This window comes from Hyaena hyaena, unplaced genomic scaffold, assembly GCF_003009895.1.
Source record: "Hyaena hyaena isolate Hyena2069 unplaced genomic scaffold, ASM300989v1 scaffold_68, whole genome shotgun sequence".
NCBI lineage: Eukaryota > Metazoa > Chordata > Mammalia > Carnivora > Hyaenidae > Hyaena > Hyaena hyaena.
Window position 1 is genome coordinate 407,752 of NW_024080700.1, and position 16,712 is coordinate 424,463.

General features: G+C 35.4%; 1 protein-coding gene and 2 non-coding genes across 8 annotated transcripts in view; all 3 read left to right on the forward strand.

Moving 5' to 3' along the window:
• The window catches only part of CNOT1 (CCR4-NOT transcription complex subunit 1), a 106,161-nt gene that overhangs the window by 68,405 nt on the left and 21,044 nt on the right, over positions 1-16,712 (forward strand). For 2 of the 6 annotated variants that reach the window (XM_039232616.1, XM_039232620.1), the window contains exons 17-30: positions 2,186-2,336; positions 3,559-3,760; positions 4,792-4,938; positions 6,325-6,449; positions 6,867-7,153; positions 8,218-8,296; positions 10,200-10,430; positions 10,734-10,874; positions 11,796-11,975; positions 13,426-13,542; positions 13,839-13,949; positions 14,296-14,373; positions 14,533-14,710; positions 15,523-15,653. In XM_039232616.1, the coding sequence (XP_039088547.1) occupies positions 2,186-2,336; positions 3,559-3,760; positions 4,792-4,938; positions 6,325-6,449; positions 6,867-7,153; positions 8,218-8,296; positions 10,200-10,430; positions 10,734-10,874; positions 11,796-11,975; positions 13,426-13,542; positions 13,839-13,949; positions 14,296-14,373; positions 14,533-14,710; positions 15,523-15,653 (2,158 nt within the window). The remainder of the gene's footprint in view (positions 1-2,185; positions 2,337-3,558; positions 3,761-4,791; positions 4,939-6,324; positions 6,450-6,866; positions 7,154-8,217; positions 8,297-10,199; positions 10,431-10,733; positions 10,875-11,795; positions 11,976-13,425; positions 13,543-13,838; positions 13,950-14,295; positions 14,374-14,532; positions 14,711-15,522; positions 15,654-16,712) is intronic. The other 4 variants (XM_039232619.1, XM_039232622.1, XM_039232617.1 and 1 more) reach the window with 2 other exon arrangements.
• On the forward strand, positions 2,638-2,773 carry LOC120232185. The gene has a single exon (XR_005528515.1). It is a non-coding gene; the product is annotated as a small nucleolar RNA SNORA50 (small nucleolar RNA).
• Positions 12,565-12,703, forward strand: LOC120232184. Its single transcript, XR_005528514.1, has one exon. It is a non-coding gene; the product is annotated as a small nucleolar RNA SNORA46 (small nucleolar RNA).

Sequence of the window (16,712 nt, forward strand, 5' to 3'; positions counted from 1 at the left end):
ATACAGTTTAATCCACTGTAATTAAATGATCTGAAATTAAATACTGGAAGTTTAAGGGCATATTGAAATTGAATAAAATGTTTTGTATTTATGTGTAAGGAGGTAGTTTACCTGACTTGGATCTCAGTTTCTTTTGGTGATGTATTAGAAGAACCTATTTTCTTGAAGAATTTAACTTTACTCATGTAAAGTATTTAGAATCAATACTGATAAAAATAAATTCCAAAGAAGGAAGGTTCTTCCAGTTAATAAATATAGAAGTAATTATGATGGAGTCACAAAGTTTAGTGGATGTTAAAAGGAGTGAGTGAATGTTTCAGGAGCAGGACAGTCACCTAATTTCAGAGTGTCTCCCCACAAATTAACAAAGGGAAAAAGCAGTGACGTTTCATTGAAAGAACTGGCATATGCTACATTAATTCTTTGATCAAAGTGATCACCAGCTCTCTATCATATACCTCATAATAAAATGTGCGAAGGGCACCTGGCTGGCTCATTCAGTAGAGCATGTGACTCTTGATCTCAAGGTTTGTGAGTTTGAACTCCATGTTGGACATAGATATTACTTAAAAAAGAAAATGCACTGGGAAGAATACAATGTGGTATTTCTTCCATAAATGTATCTAAAATGCACTGAGAAGAATAACTAATGTAGTATTTCTTCCATAAATGTATCTAAAATATCAGACAAACTCAAATTAAGGGACATTGTATAAAATATATATTTTAAAAAATCAATTTCAAGAGAGACAAATAACAGCTGATGAATTTTTCCAGTTTAAAGAAACTAGGAGTGCCTGAGTGGCTTGATTGGTTAAGTGTTCAACTTTAGCTCAGGTAAATTGATCTTATGAGATCAAAACTCTTAGGAGTTTGTGAGATTGAGCCCTATATCAGGGTTTCTGTTGTCAGCTCGGAGCCTGCTTCAGATTCTGTCTCCCTCTCTCTCTGCCCCTCCCCTGCTTACGCACGTGCTCTCTCTCTCTATCAAAAATAAACAAACATTAAAAAAAATAAAGAGGTGACAACCCAATGCTGTGGATTGGATCATGATCCAAGGGTAAAGTAGCAGTGTAGTATGTAAATAGAACACTTGATATAATTTGAACATGGCCTGTTTAATCTGTGTTAAACTTTATTTTTATCATTTTACATAGTTGTGTAAGAAAATGCTCTTGGTTCTTAGGAAATACAGTATTTAGGAATTAAAGATATTTATGTATCTAACTTTAAAAACTTTGTGGAGGAGAGAGTAAAAAGAATGGTTAAACAAGGCAAAATGTACCTAATTGGTGGGTGAAGCATTTATGGTAATTTTTTATAATTGTCTAGCCTCTTCTAAGTTTGAAATTGTGTGAAATAGAAGAAAGTTTTTCTAGAATAATGAGTATTTTAATCAAATTTTATCAATCTGATATACCCAGCTTTTAATATTTTAACATCTGAAATGATTCATATCATTAGTGACCTCTGAATTAGAAATCTTACTGTTGGCATCAAGAAGTAAAAGTAGTCACATTTGGAAAAAGAAAACAAAACTGTACATTAAATGGGGTGCCTGGATGACTCAGTCGATTAAGTGTCCAACTGTTGGTTTTGAGTCAGGTTATGGTCTTATGGTTTCTCAATTGGAGCCCCTTTGTAGGGCCCTGCCCCAGCAGCAAGGGGCTTGATTGGGACTCTCTTTCTCTTTCCTCTCTTCCCATGTGCATGTGCTCTCTTTCTCTCTCTCAAAAAAATAAACTTAAAAATTCAAAACTTATTAGCTGCACTGTACACAAGATTTAGTTTCAGAGTTATAAGGTATCTCAGGGACACCTGGGTGTCTCAGTTGGTAAGCGTCCAAATCTTGATTTTAGCTCAGATCATGATCCATAGTTTGTCGGATCAAGCCCCACATCAGGTTCCACGCTGAGCATGGAGCCCCTTCCTCTTCACCATTTGTATGAGTGAGCTCTCTCTCTCTAAAATAAAAAAAAAAAAATTTTTTTAAATTAGATATCTCCAAGAGAGAGACAGTGCTCAGAAAATCCTAGTAATTAGTGATGAGTGCAAAGGCATATGGGGGATGGTGGAAATTTAGCCATGTGTTCTAGTAGGTTTTCTTTATTAGAAAATAAGGTTTGTTTATTTAGGTGTCCTAAGGAGTAGCAAGTGGTATTTTTCATTCTTCTTTTGTCTTTAGGAGTGTTTCTCAGGAGTTATCAGAAACCATCCTCACCATGGTAGCCAATTGCAGTAATGTTATGAACAAAGCCAGACAGCCACCACCTGGAGTTATGCCAAAAGGACGCCCTCCTAGTGCTAGCAGCTTAGATGCTATTTCTCCTGTTCAGGTAAGTGAATGCTACAACTGGTATGTCTGCATTTGTTCATAGACTTGGAATAGAATAAACTTCTACATCATTAGTAATCTACTCAAAGAAAAATTTGTATGAGCTTATTACCAATGAGATATCTGCATGTCTAGCATCCACTACTACATTTTAAAGGAGATCTATAAATAGGCAACATAGTTGAGGATAGAGTTTAATCATTAAATAAAATATGTCTCTGAGAGGAAAGAGACAAAATAACTTCTTTAGGTAAATGGTAAGGGCTTCTTTTTAAAATAAGAATAACTTAGACTTGAGAAATAAGCACTGCCTTTGAACCTGATGTGTCTTGTTTGTAGCTTCACGGGCCAAGCAACAGTGCTAGAGCATAAGGACTTGTTATAACTGGGGCTCTTCAGCTCTCAACTGAACTGCTCTTTTAAAAACAAGGTACATTTAAGTTACTCCCTGACACCAACCATCCCCTTTCTCTCTGGGAGCAACATACTCCACTTCTGTTTTCATCTGCATTGACTGGCAGATTGGGGCTAAAAAAAAAAAACCAAAAACTTTTAGTGATTCTTCAGTGGCTGCTTTATAAAAGGCATTTTGTGTACCGTTTCAGTAGTCATAAAAGTCTGAAATAATGCCATGAACAAAGAAGCTTGGAAGTACAGTTATTAGATATTTTAAAAGATCTTTTGGTGAAAAGCATACCTTGTTTTTTGTTCATTTTAAATTAGAGCTGATCTCCAACCCTTAAGATCCTCACAATTTGAGTAGGTTTATTTGTTTCGGTCCATCAGAAGATTTATTTCTAATTACTAAGCTTTTATTGTATTGGAAGTTAAATAATGTAGTTTGAGAGATTCTTTATCTTGTAAATGGGCTTCTTGGAAATTTTAAAGACCTAATGTAACAGTTGTGATGTGTCATTACTAAGTGCTTAGTGCTATGGCTACAGGGCAGTTCGTGTTAAAACATGAACTCTTGAAGTTCCATGTCCCTCATACTATAGTTCTGGTACTTTGGCAGAGGCTAACTCTTTAAACCTCCTCTATGATATAGTAAGAAAAATGTCTAGTACACTTGACTTGATTTTGGGATTTAGGTATCATCAGGATTGCTTGGGTTTTGCAGTTTACTTATTAAGCATACGAAGATAAAAGATTTCTTTACCTGTGTCATAAATCTGCATGGGCTTGACATATGTTTAATACATTCTTAAAATGTTTTTCTTTAGATTGACCCTCTTGCTGGAATGGCATCTCTTAGTATAGGTGGTTCAGCTGCCCCTCACACCCAGAGTATGCAGGGTTTTCCTCCAAATTTGGGTTCTGCATTCAGTACCCCTCAGTCACCAGCAAAAGCATTTCCACCCCTTTCAACCCCAAACCAGACAACTGCATTCAGTGGTATTGGAGGACTTTCATCACAGCTTCCAGGTAAGGGGGATGGCGGATGGAATTGCAGATCATTTGTAAGTTTTGTTTTACTTTAGTGTATAGTAAGGTGTTCGGAGTCATGGTGATGAACGAAAGCTGTTTAAATTGTGAAGGTTACTTCAGCCTTCAAAGCTGGGAAGAGAAAATTATACTATTATAATATTAATTCATTCACATTGTAAAGATCCTGTATTACCAGATGATTGTATAAACAATAACAAGTATGTTAATCACATATTCTGCAAGATTTAGGTTTAGATAAAGAATTCACAGCTTTATGAATTACAGTTGGAATAATAAACACAGAAAATCTTTTACATATGAGATTCAGGTATATGTTCTGCTTCATCCCACCTCACCTACCTTGACAATGATGGTAAATCCCTAAAACCTTTTCAGTTTTTTTTCAGGTATTTTAGCTTTGAACTTTTCTGTTGAAGTAGAGGTTATATCCCAATCCAACCCCCAACCCCACTTCTGTACCCATTTGTTTTGTCCTAAGATATCTGCATTTTGACTCTGTAACCTAATTAACACTGCTGTTATATGGTTCTAGCCCTGATTGTTGATTTATTTAAGTCAAAGTTACTTTGGGGAAGGCTTTTTGGCAAAGTCCTCACTTAAGTTGTTTGCTAGAGTTGAGGAATAGGGAAGCCCTCCTGGTTCATGTTAACTGGAAGATAGTAGCCAGAAATTTCATTTTCAGTCATGGAGAAAAAGAAAAGCAAGCCAGTTCCCCCTTATTTTGACTACTTTATGTATCATATCACATAAGAGAATGTACAGTTAAGGATTTGTGTATTAATATCTTTTTAAGAATATAAATACACAAATAATTCTGAATGCTGCAGAAATTCTGGCATTTCCATTTTCATCTCCTTTTATTAGCTTAGGTTCTCTATAAAATTAAATAGACATTGAGGGAATTAAGAAAGACCCTGACTTTTTAAGTAAGAACCTGTATCTCTGACGTAAATAAAGTCAAGAATATAAGTAATGATAAGACTTCTGGCTGCCTTCCTTCTTTCTAGTAGGTGGTCTTGGCACAGGCAGCCTGACTGGTATAGGAACTGGGGCTCTTGGACTCCCTGCAGTGAATAATGATCCTTTTGTACAGAGGAAACTGGGCACCTCTGGACTGAACCAGCCTACATTCCAGCAGAGTAAGATGAAACCTTGTAAGTGGTAGTGTTGTCTGTGATTGTGAAGTATGACTGATGCACATAAAGCTTTTTAGATTTTCAGTTTGTTCTTCCTAGGTTTATGGACGGCCCAGAGTTATGTGGACAAACACATGGACTTCTCTTAATATATTGTTAGTAGGGCCACATGTTCATGTGCCTTCTAGATCAGTGGGAATTAGTTAATGAACTTGAGTTATTAAAATAAAAAACTGAGGTATCACTCCACCTTTGATCTGGATTGTTAATATGATGGTTAATAAGAGGTGTCATCCTTCAGGATCATTAGTCTAGAAGTAAGAAATACAGTAAAAAGAAGACTTTTAGCAGTTTAAATATATGCATAAGTATTGTAAAAATGTGTTTGTGGTGGTTTTTTTTTTTTTTAAAACAAATAGAGAACAGCCATGAAAATTTCAGATTATTATTTCAGTTTGGCAGCTTATAAAGCAGTTTATTTTAAGTTTATAGCTTTATGATCTGTATAGCATCATATATAATAAATATCACCATATATATGATGTGACTTGGAAAACTGCTTTTGAAGTTTTACCTCCTTAGTAAGGTAATTCTCAAAGTCAGAAGTCCTCTTTGTAAATACAAAGGCATCATTTACGTATAAATACCCTTCTTATTGGAACAAAATAGTCATTGTACAGGATTTGAAAATTATACCAGTTGACTTGAAAATGTTAGTGTGAAAGGCTTGTCTGAATGTTAATGTTTTGTAGCATGCTTTGTGTTTATATTAGTGTGTCATGCACATGCATTGATAATTCTTAGATGTCATTTTTAAAATAAATATTTAAAAATAATTTATTTATTTATTTATTTATTTAGTTTGAGAGAGAGAGAGAGAGAGAGTTGGGAGAGAGCAAGTGCAAATGGGGGAGGCAGAGAGAGAAAGAATCCCAAGCAGGCTCTATGTTGTCAGAGCAGAGCCCCAACACGGGGCTTGATCCCATGAACCTGTGAGATTATCACCTGAGCTAAAACCATGAGTCAGATGCTTAACCGATTGAGCCACCCAGGTGTCCCAAATGTCACTTTTATTAAAAAGTAGTAAAAGACTTGTTAATGTCAAATGAGGTGCTATTAAGGGTAAATGCATTGTGAATTTGAATGTAGTGGGCTTTCATGGGTTGATAAAGCCTGATGAAGAAAATACTAATTTCGAACTATAGTTACAAGGCAATTTTGTTAAAATCTTTTTTATGTAATTAAAATACTTGAATACTGATATTGACCACTTAATAATTTCTTCATTTTCTCCCTTAAAATTAAAATGAAAACCGCAGTGTTCTTTTTGGCTTTCTGTGTGCTTCATGGGGGAAATGAGAAAGAGCTTAAATGCCCACTGGGTTTCCTTTCTGTTTCTTACAGCGGACTTGTCTCAGGTGTGGCCAGAGGCAAATCAGCACTTTAGTAAAGAGATAGATGATGAAGCAAACAGCTATTTTCAGAGAATATATAATCACCCACCACATCCAACTATGTCTGTTGATGAGGTAAGTGTCTCGGATGTCCCAATACTTTATGGTTTCGTAGATCTTAAATAAATGCCCTCTTCAAAGAGTTTAGAAATTCAGCTGAGATTGTTCTGATATGTCTGTGTACCTTTTCCGATGTTAACATTAATATCTCACTCAAGTGTATTGTTAAATATTTTGCTTAACAGTTATTTTTAAAAATTACTTCAAGTGTATTTATTTTTTCTACACTTGATGTGGGGCTCTAACTCATGACCCCAAAACAAGAGTCTCATGCTCTTCCAACTGAGGCAGACAGGTGCCCTCTTCCCCACTTAAAAAATTATTTTATTTTAAAAATATGTTTATTCTTTTTAACAATTCTTTGAAGACTCTTTGAGGAATGCCTTTCATAATAGTTTCCTTTATGAATGTTTTTGTCTTGTTTTTTTCTAGGTATTAGAAATGTTACAGAGGTTTAAAGACTCTACAATAAAGAGGGAACGGGAAGTATTTAACTGTATGCTGAGGAACTTGTTTGAAGAATATCGGTTTTTCCCCCAGTACCCTGATAAAGAGTTACATATAACAGCCTGCCTGTTTGGTGGGATAATCGAAAAAGGACTGGTCACTTATATGGCACTAGGTCTAGCTCTGCGATATGTTCTTGAAGCCTTACGCAAGCCTTTTGGATCCAAAATGTATTATTTTGGGATTGCTGCACTAGATAGATTTAAAAACAGGTGAGTGGATAGGTTTCCTATGAAGCGTCTCTTTTGTAGTATAAGAAGAAATAATAACCAACTAGTTCTTGCCATGCCCCATCATTATATATATCTTAATGTATGAAGTTGAAGAGGAAGAAATGAAAACAGTTCATTACTATTATGAAAGAAGTGGTAGGAAAAGTATAAACTGAAATAGATTTTTTTGTTGTTGAGGGGTAAGTCATTGTTTTAGATTACATTTCTTTGAATTTTGTCAAAATTTATACAGTTATATTACCACTACTATCACAATCAAGATACTGAATATTTCTATCACTCCCAAGCAGTTCTCTTGTTTCCACTTTGTACAAGTTCATCTTCCTCCATCTTTGACCCCTGGCAGTCACTAATATGATTGCTTTCTAGTTTTTCCAGTGTTACTTAAATGGAACCATACACAGCATGTATGAGTCTAACTTGTTGCATTTAGCACCCCTCTTTTGAAATTAATCTGTGTTACTCTGTGTTTCTGTAGTTTTTTTTCTTCTCATAGCTGAGTGTAATATTCCTTTGTATGGATTAACTCTGAATTGTTTTTCCTTTTAACTTTTTTGAAGAACATTTGGAGTTTTTCTAGATAGCAATTTTAGTGGCTCATTGTAATTTTAACTGAAATAGGACCTTTAAAAAGGTAATTTTCTTTTTTTTTTTTTTAAACTTTATTTTGAAAAAGGGAGACACAGGATCTGAAGTGGGCTCTGCACTGACAACAGTGAGCCCAATGCAGGGCTTGAACTCATGGACTGTGAGATCAAGACCTGAACCAAAGTCAGATACTTAACTGACTGAGCCACCTAGGTGCTCCAGAGATACAGTTTTCTGATGTAAAAGGAGTGAAGTTCATAAATATTTCTCTCTACTTCTGTGTTATTAACTTTGGCATTCTCTTCAGATAAGGTGTTTCCAAGGTAGAATGAGGACAGTAGCCTAGAGTAGCCTAGAGTAGCTAAAACAAATTTAGAAAAAAATTTGTTAATTGTGCTTCTTCTGTTCTTACTTGAAAAGATGAATGAATGAATGAATGACTATTTTATTGGCAGATTGAAGGACTATCCACAGTATTGTCAGCACTTGGCTTCTATCAGTCACTTTATGCAATTTCCACATCATTTACAGGAGGTAAGTGTGTTTACTACCTAAAATCTATCTAGTAGTTGGAAGGTTTATCTATTTGATTTGGATTTACTGGGACTGGCATTAAGATTTCTTAAAGATTGGCATGTTATAAGCATACGTATATTCGGTGCTCATTTTGCAGCTTAATAATAGGTCATGAAAAAAATGTCATTCTTGGATTATCTTTTCTAAGCAGTGGTTTTTGCTTCATTTAATGAAGGGCTTTTGTCAGGTACTTTAGCCTGATAATGCTGTTGAAGTATAGACATCTTTTACTAACAATTCCTGTCTGATTCTGTAAAGGATTTGGAGTGGGAATCTTGGATAAAAATAAGTAAAGATGTTCCTTTGATTTAAATGTTAGTATGAGTCAGAGCTGTTTCATATAAGACTAAGATAAGTGTTTCTTGAAACTACAGCCTGCTTGGGGCATCTGGCTACCTCAGTTAGAGCATGTGACTCTTGATCTCCCAGTTGTGAGTTTAAGCTCCATGTTAGGCATAGAGATTACTTAAAAAAAAAAAAAAAATTCAGCCTTAGATTCCTTTCATATACTTGTTTAAAAGGAGGTAGTCCTTGAGGAAATGGACCTAGAGATTATAGTTTTAAGGCATTTTAAATGATTGTTCTTGAAATTTGTCAACTATTTTAGTAAGTGATTTTAGGTTGATTGGTTAATATTATTCATACCCTTGTCTTGCTTTAGGCAAAGTCTGCTTACAGAGAACAAGAAAGTTGATACATTTTTATTATTATTTTAAAAGAAGCTGAAAAATGGCTTTATAACATCATATTTCAAGGAATCAGATCAGAATTTGAACCTACTTTTAATTTTTATTAGAATTTAGTCCAGTGTTTTCTACCTCATACCATTGGGTTTGCTGTAGGAGGCCAGGGTTTTTGTAAAGGCTTAACCTAGGAGACCTATGGAGTGCCAGGCGCAAGTGTTACTCATTCATCTGTGGGGGTTGGGAGAATATGCCAATATAGTAGTACTGAAAGCTATGCAGGAGAGCAGAGTTTTATAAAGCTGAGAAGCTAGAGGCTTACCACAATAAAATGTGTTTGGAATTCAGATCTAGGAATATAGGTCTTAGGAGAGTGGAGACCAGGAGAGAGGGGTATGGGCATGAACACACAAAAACAGTGGTCCCCGTCACCCCTTGTAACAAGATAGCTAGAGAGTGGAAGAGCCAGTTGTTTATATTTGTTTACTTAGTTTAAAAATGCTATACTTTGTTCAGAGATTGTCTTCCTTGAAAATGTCCTTTTTTGAATACAGTTATGTATCTAGATAGTAGTTTTTGTTTTGTTCAGGCATAGACTGCTGGAAGTAGGATCCAGAACCCCATGTCAGTTTTCTAATTTGTGCTAGAAAGGTGGTTAGATGGTCTGTGAAATGGGAAAAAATGTCTGCTGTCTTGCTTATTAATTCTAGAAGTGACTTGCCCTTCTACAGTGTGTTTATTTGGTAGTTATGGCTTTGCTGAGAGATAACTCCCATTACTATGTATTTTTTAGGACTTAGATTTCTCATCAGTGTCCATTAAAAGAGATCAGTTTACTATATAAATTTAAAAATACTAAAGTTTATGTATATTAAGGGATTTATGGAAGTATATATGCAAGCATTGGTGGTGGCTGTTTTTGAAAGTTTGCTAGACTAGTTCTCATAAATATTTTAAAACATATTAATATTTTACTTCCTAAAGAGCTCATAGTATCCACTTACGTATATTATATATAGAAATGTGGACCAGAATGGGGCAAGAAGTAAGGGATATAGATGAGCCAGAAGAGTGTTCTGAAATGATTTTTCCCGTTACAAGTGAGGAGAGTATAATTCAGAATTTTCAGTTTTTGTTAAGAACTCTTTTAATATGTTTCCCTCTCCCTATCCCTATAGTATATTGAGTATGGACAGCAGTCTAGAGATCCTCCTGTGAAAATGCAGGGCTCTATCACAACCCCTGGAAGTATTGCACTGGCTCAAGCCCAGGCTCAGGCCCAGGTTCCAGCAAAAGCTCCCCTTGCTGGTCAGGTTAGCACGATGGTAACCACCTCAACAACCACCACTGTTGCTAAAACGGTTACAGTCACCAGGCCAACCGGAGTCAGCTTTAAGAAAGATGTGCCAGTAAGTAGATCTTTTTTCTTTTCTCAGATTTGTTACGTTATAATGTATCTAGTAGTGAACATGTGTTTTTATTATAAAACAGCACATGCGTATTAAAAGTATCAAGATCAGCGTTTCTCCCTTTGTATCTCCCTTCCCTAGGCAGGCACTATTAATAGTTGAATATATATTCCTGTCAACACTTCCAATGCACAGCAGTATATACCATGTATATGTTTTATACTAAATTTGTATACATTTTTTCCCTGAGATTTGTCAAGCAGAAATTTCAATTCATTTATTTTATGTACTTTGTGTTTTTAGCCTTCTATTAATACTACAAATATAGATACATTGCTTGTGGCCACAGATCAAACTGAGAGAATTGTAGAGCCCCCAGAAAATATCCAAGAGAAAATTGCTTTTATCTTCAATAATCTCTCACAGTCAAATATGACCCAAAAGGTGAGCATGATGTAATAGTTTATATACCATTGTGAATACTATCTATTTTTATCCCTAGTGGGTTGGGGGATTTCTGTACCTTTTTAAATACTCAGTTTACTTTAAAGATTGAAGTAATAGAGTCAAAACAAAGGAAATACAGATATACAATTAGTAGCTGTGGTTTTTATAGACATTAAATAGCACTAGTTTTGTGGTGAGTTTTACAGGCTTTTGAAATAAACTACACGATCTCATCGTGATGGAACATTTCATTTGTACCTCATTGCAGCTCATGTCCTCCCAGAGACCATTCAGAACTTTTTTTAGGTGCTTAATAACTGAGGTAGACCTTGTGCAAAGCACAAGAAGTGATTCTTGTCTTTCAAGATTATATAGTAACCCATTGGAAATGCCCGTTTTAGCCCATAAGATTAGCTTGAACAAGTAGGTTTTGAGATATTATGTATGTACCATCTTTCAAAATCCCACCAGAATTGATTGTGGGTAAAAATAAGCCTTTAGTGTCCTTTTGGAAGCGGAGTTTCAAACTGTAGAGAAGATTCCTGGAGAAAAATTCAGAAAAACATACAGTTCTGGTGTTAAGTCTGTTAATGGCAGGTTGTGCATTAGTAATATATGCAATTTGGGTCATATGGAGAGTTGGGTAAGATGAGGGTGAGGAAGTTAAAGGTGAAAGGAACCATAGATGTCTTAGTTGTAATCATCCAGTTGGAGAGATGATTGACTCTATACTAACATAGAATTTTATATATTATACTTCATAGCATATGTCTTATGTGGAGGGAGATGAAGCATGGGGCTTTAGCATCTAATTTTGCAAGAAGCCACATGGTATAGGATTGTTCACATAGAAGAAACACAAAGCTGTATTTTGTCATCTTTTAACCTTGTACTTCCTGTGTCTTATTGATTGGCTAGGTTGAAGAACTAAAGGAAACTGTGAAGGAAGAATTTATGCCTTGGGTTTCACAATACCTGGTTATGAAGAGAGTCAGTATTGAGCCAAACTTTCACAGCCTCTATTCAAACTTCCTTGACACGCTGAAGAATCCTGAATTTAATAAGATGGTTCTGAATGAGACCTACAGAAATATCAAAGTAAAATTTAGTTCTTCTATTCCTTTTCATTACTCCTTTGAATTTGGAAATGCTTGATTGTACAAGCAGAATTTTGGGGGAGGTATTGGCTGTTTTTTTCTCTGTGTTGTGTGTATAAGGTTATTTAGGGTTTGTTTAAGAAATATGGAACTAAATTTCATGAAGCATTTCATGAAGATCTGCTCTGTACTGTTTACTTTGAAAGTAACTATACTATTCTGAATTTGTTTTTATTATTCCATGCATAATTTTAAATATTTACTCTCCGTTTATACTTTCAACTTGTTTTTTTCCCGTCTTTGTATTTGTAATATGCTCTTAGCTCTAGTTCCTCACTTTGTTTTTAATAGTCTTCTAGAAATCCATTGTATGGATGTTTATTACTAATGGATAATTAGATTGTTAATAACTTTATTACAAAGATAGTCCTCCAGTAAATCTTTTAAGGATCCTCAGCAGTTTGTAGTCAAAGTTTTCCTAATGAGCTAATGCTTATTTCATGAAATTTGGTATTTCATTTCTTGGGAGGAATAACGTTTCAAGCTGTAATCATTCTTTGATGAATGATTTGGGCATTGGCTTAGGAACCAGCACTATATTTAAACCTTTGGATGGAAATTTTCCCCATTCTTGGTTACGCTGTAGTGCAAAATAATTCCTGGCTCTTTCTGTTTGCACAGCTGACTTTGTGCCATTCTGCTGTTGCTCTATAGAGTTAAGGAACATAACTATACTCATTCGCCCCTCCCCCCAATCTGATTGCAGCGATGATTGGGATGTGAAAATTTCCACATAATTCTGGAGCAGAATCTCAAGATTCTTTTAAGCAAATTAAAATTACAACTTTAAATTTATAGCTATAGATTTATAGGTAACGTAGTAAGATGGACATATATGTTTGCCCCAGAACACAATCATGTGATGTTTATGTCCCCCTTAGGAAACTAAGTACTACAGAATTAATGAAACAGATAGGTAATTAAATCTATATTTAAATCTAGAAATTTTACAATAAGCACTTTAGCAATATTATACTGTATTACAGAAAGTTGACCTGGAAAGCGCTAAAAGATTATAATAGATATTTCGATTTCAGTCTTGGTTACATTTCTCCATATGCTTGTTTTTTTGAAGGCCTTGGGAACTATAGCTTTAGTCATCATTTGAACTGAATTTTGCTCTTCAAAATAGATTTGCATTTGGGTGCCTGCTTCAAACCAGCTAAAAATTTCAGTTTTAAAATACTTTTCTGTAGGACTATATACATGATCCCTTAACCTTGTATAGTGTAGTTAATACTTTGATCATATGGAGTAGATCTACTTTGGGATGTGTTCTCAGAATTGACATCTTGTTTTTAACATTAGATAAAATGGAATTCTCAAACATTAAGTTGAGAATTTTTTTCTTAAACCTGCTTTCTTTATTTCTTAATTCTTTACCATTTCAGGTGCTCCTGACCTCTGATAAAGCTGCAGCCAATTTTTCAGATCGTTCTTTGCTGAAGAATTTGGGACATTGGCTGGGAATGATCACATTAGCTAAAAATAAACCCATCTTACACACTGTGAGTTCCAGCCAGAAGTTCATGTAAAATTTGAGAGTATATAGCATATTATGTTTAAAAGTCTTGACTTTATTTGGGACTGTTTTAATGATTTTGGGCATTTATAAGAGTTTGGCCCATGGTTTGAATCTCTAATTGCATGCTCATGATTCTGTATTTTTGAGAACAGTAAAAGTCAGTAAGGTCTGGTTGTCACCCTTTTTGTAAGGCAAGGGTCATAAATACCTTTCTTTGGGTGCTTTGTGAGGGGTTTTGAGTATATTCCCAGCTTTTTAAAAATAGTTTTCTTATTCTAGGACTTGGATGTAAAATCTTTGCTGCTAGAGGCTTATGTTAAAGGACAACAAGAGTTGCTCTATGTAGTGCCCTTTGTTGCCAAAGTCTTAGAATCTAGCATTCGCAGTGTGGTGAGTAGATTTTAATATTTTATTGATGGTTAATCTGTAAGAGTTAGTTTGTTTCAGCAAAGGATATAATCTCGTGATTATATCCTTAGTTCTGAATATAGAGCTAGTTCAGTCAGTCTTCCTCAGGGAAACTTGGATTTCCAATGTGTGAGAAGTTAAGGTAGCATTATTTAGTAATTCTGATTTTAATTGATGACTGGGTTTTGGTGTTTTTCTAAGTTATGATATAGATGGAAAAACCAGGGATTTTGTTATAGCCACACAGGTATAAGTGCCTAACTATTTTTAAATAATACAAATTAAAGAATGAGTTTGGGGCCAACTCAACATAATAGCTTTTCTTTAGGTTTTTAGGCCACCCAACCCCTGGACTATGGCAATTATGAATGTATTGGCAGAGCTACATCAGGAACATGACTTAAAGGTACATTTGTTGCTGCTTTAACCTTTGAAACTTCCTTCACATTATTAAAAGTTACAGGAAATGTGGAGAATTGTGGGGTGGGGGGAGCACTGTAACAATTGGGTAAGAATAATGATAGTGAATAAAACTACATTTTTGTCTTTAAAATTCGTTATGCAGTTAAACTTGAAGTTTGAGATTGAGGTCCTCTGCAAGAACCTTGCATTAGACATCAATGAGCTAAAACCTGGAAACCTCCTAAAGGATAAAGATCGGCTAAAGAACTTAGATGAGCAACTCTCTGCTCCAAAGAAAGATGTCAAGCAGCCAGAAGAACTCCCTCCCATCACAACCACAAGTAAGTGTGATAATTAGCCCTCTGCTTTACCAGAATTTTCTTAAATGGAACATCTTATTCATGCTACATGTCACAAGTTACATTATTTTCCACATAATGTGGTGTTGAAATTTTGTATACTTTTTGGTGAGCCATCTAAATTATTAAGGAAAAGTCAGGAATGTCTAGGCATTGTCTTCAGTTTAAGAATTCATCTGGGTAATTCTTAATGGCATTTTTAATTAAGTATCGTTAATCATATCCCAGCTAAGCTGGGTGATTCTTTATATTGTTTGAGATCAGAAAGAACTGCATGGCACAATGGGTCTGTGTTATTTCTCAAATGGTAGCCAGACTACCAGGTAGACCTGCCCACGTAGTGGATTATTATATATGGATCATAGATTGGAAATGTGGAGGCTATAGGAGTGTTGAATGAAAGATTAGGAGGTATGTAAGATAACTAGCTTGTCATTCTTTCTCAGTAGCTAAGAATCCTCAAGTGAAACCAGAAAACAGCCTAGATTGTAAATAAACCTCTGTAATGAAGAGTAATCAAGTCTTGGGCTTGCTAATGTAGCATGTCCTTGCAGTTGATTTCTTTGCTGTGGGGCATTGTCACTGACATAACTTTACATAGTTTGTTCAGATCTCTATATTAAAACAATAGAAATTTTCTTGTTATATTTTCGGTTGGAAAAAATGTGACCTGTACCATTCTCATCTCCACCCTAAGAGACCAGTCCAGTTAAAGACCACTTAATGCCCTGATTTGTAGCAAAGTCAAGAATTGTGCTTTTTATTAGCTCTTATTTTATCTCTTTAACATTTAGCAACTTCTACAACACCAGCTACCAGTACCACTTGTACAGCCACAGTTCCACCACAACCACAGTACAGCTACCACGACATCAATGTCTATTCCCTTGCAGGCCTGGCACCACACATTACCTTAAACCCAACAGTAAGTAAACAACTGTTCCATCCCCTAACTCCTAATTTATGACAAGGTAAATGGGTCACCTTTTCTTTGTCCCCTTCCTTCTGGGTTCCTAGGTCTTAGAGGATTTTGTGCAGAGAGGAGGGATTGGAAACTGCTGTATATAGTACAGCTGGGGTTTTTTCCTACTCTAAAAACAGTTATTGTGACTGGACATTATCTATGTTCCTCGTATCTAAACCCTGTATATCAATCATCTGGCAATATAATCAGAATGGCCATGAATTCCTCACACAGATCAAAAGATCCTTAAGTATTCCATAGTTTTTTGCTCTTTTTCATTATCATGCCATTCTTCGCCCTTGCTTTAAGCTATTTTGGATGATAGCTAGAACTCAGTTGATTCCTGTGTTATGTAAAGTCTCCAGGCCAGGATCTAAAAGTGGGACTTAATACTTTCAATTATATGTCTGTAGCCTGTTCCAGAAGGAAGTTTGGTTTAGAGTCCTGTAAAATGCCTAAGTTAGAGGCATTTTACCTGTGCATTCAGAGTGATGATTATCTTCTCTTTTAGTCTCTTTAACATTTTTTCAGAATCAGATACTAGAGTATCCATGCTCTTTGATTTTTAGACTGTAAATGTTCACAATACAGGAGTAACATTAACACACTGAGCTTTTTAATTTAAAGGACATAACGGGATTTAAAACATCATTTTAGGGGCGCCTGGGTGGCTCAGTTGGTTAATCATCTGACTTTGGCTCAGGTCATGGTCTCATGGTTCGTGAGTTTGAGCCCCTCATTGGGCTCTGTGCTTATAGCTCAGAGCCTGCTTCATATTGTCTCTCCTGCTCTCTCTCCCCTCCATTGCTTGTGCTCTATCTCTCAAAAATAAATAAACATTAAAAAAATAAAGATTTTAACCTAGGTCTTCCCCCACCCCTGACCCCTAGGGCACTTACATTTTTGGGGTGGGGAACCCTTAGATTTAGACATTGTGATTCCCCTTTATAACACTGTCAGTAATCTGAACACTTTTATGTATCCATCCATGATATTTTAGAAATTTCTTACAAATTAATT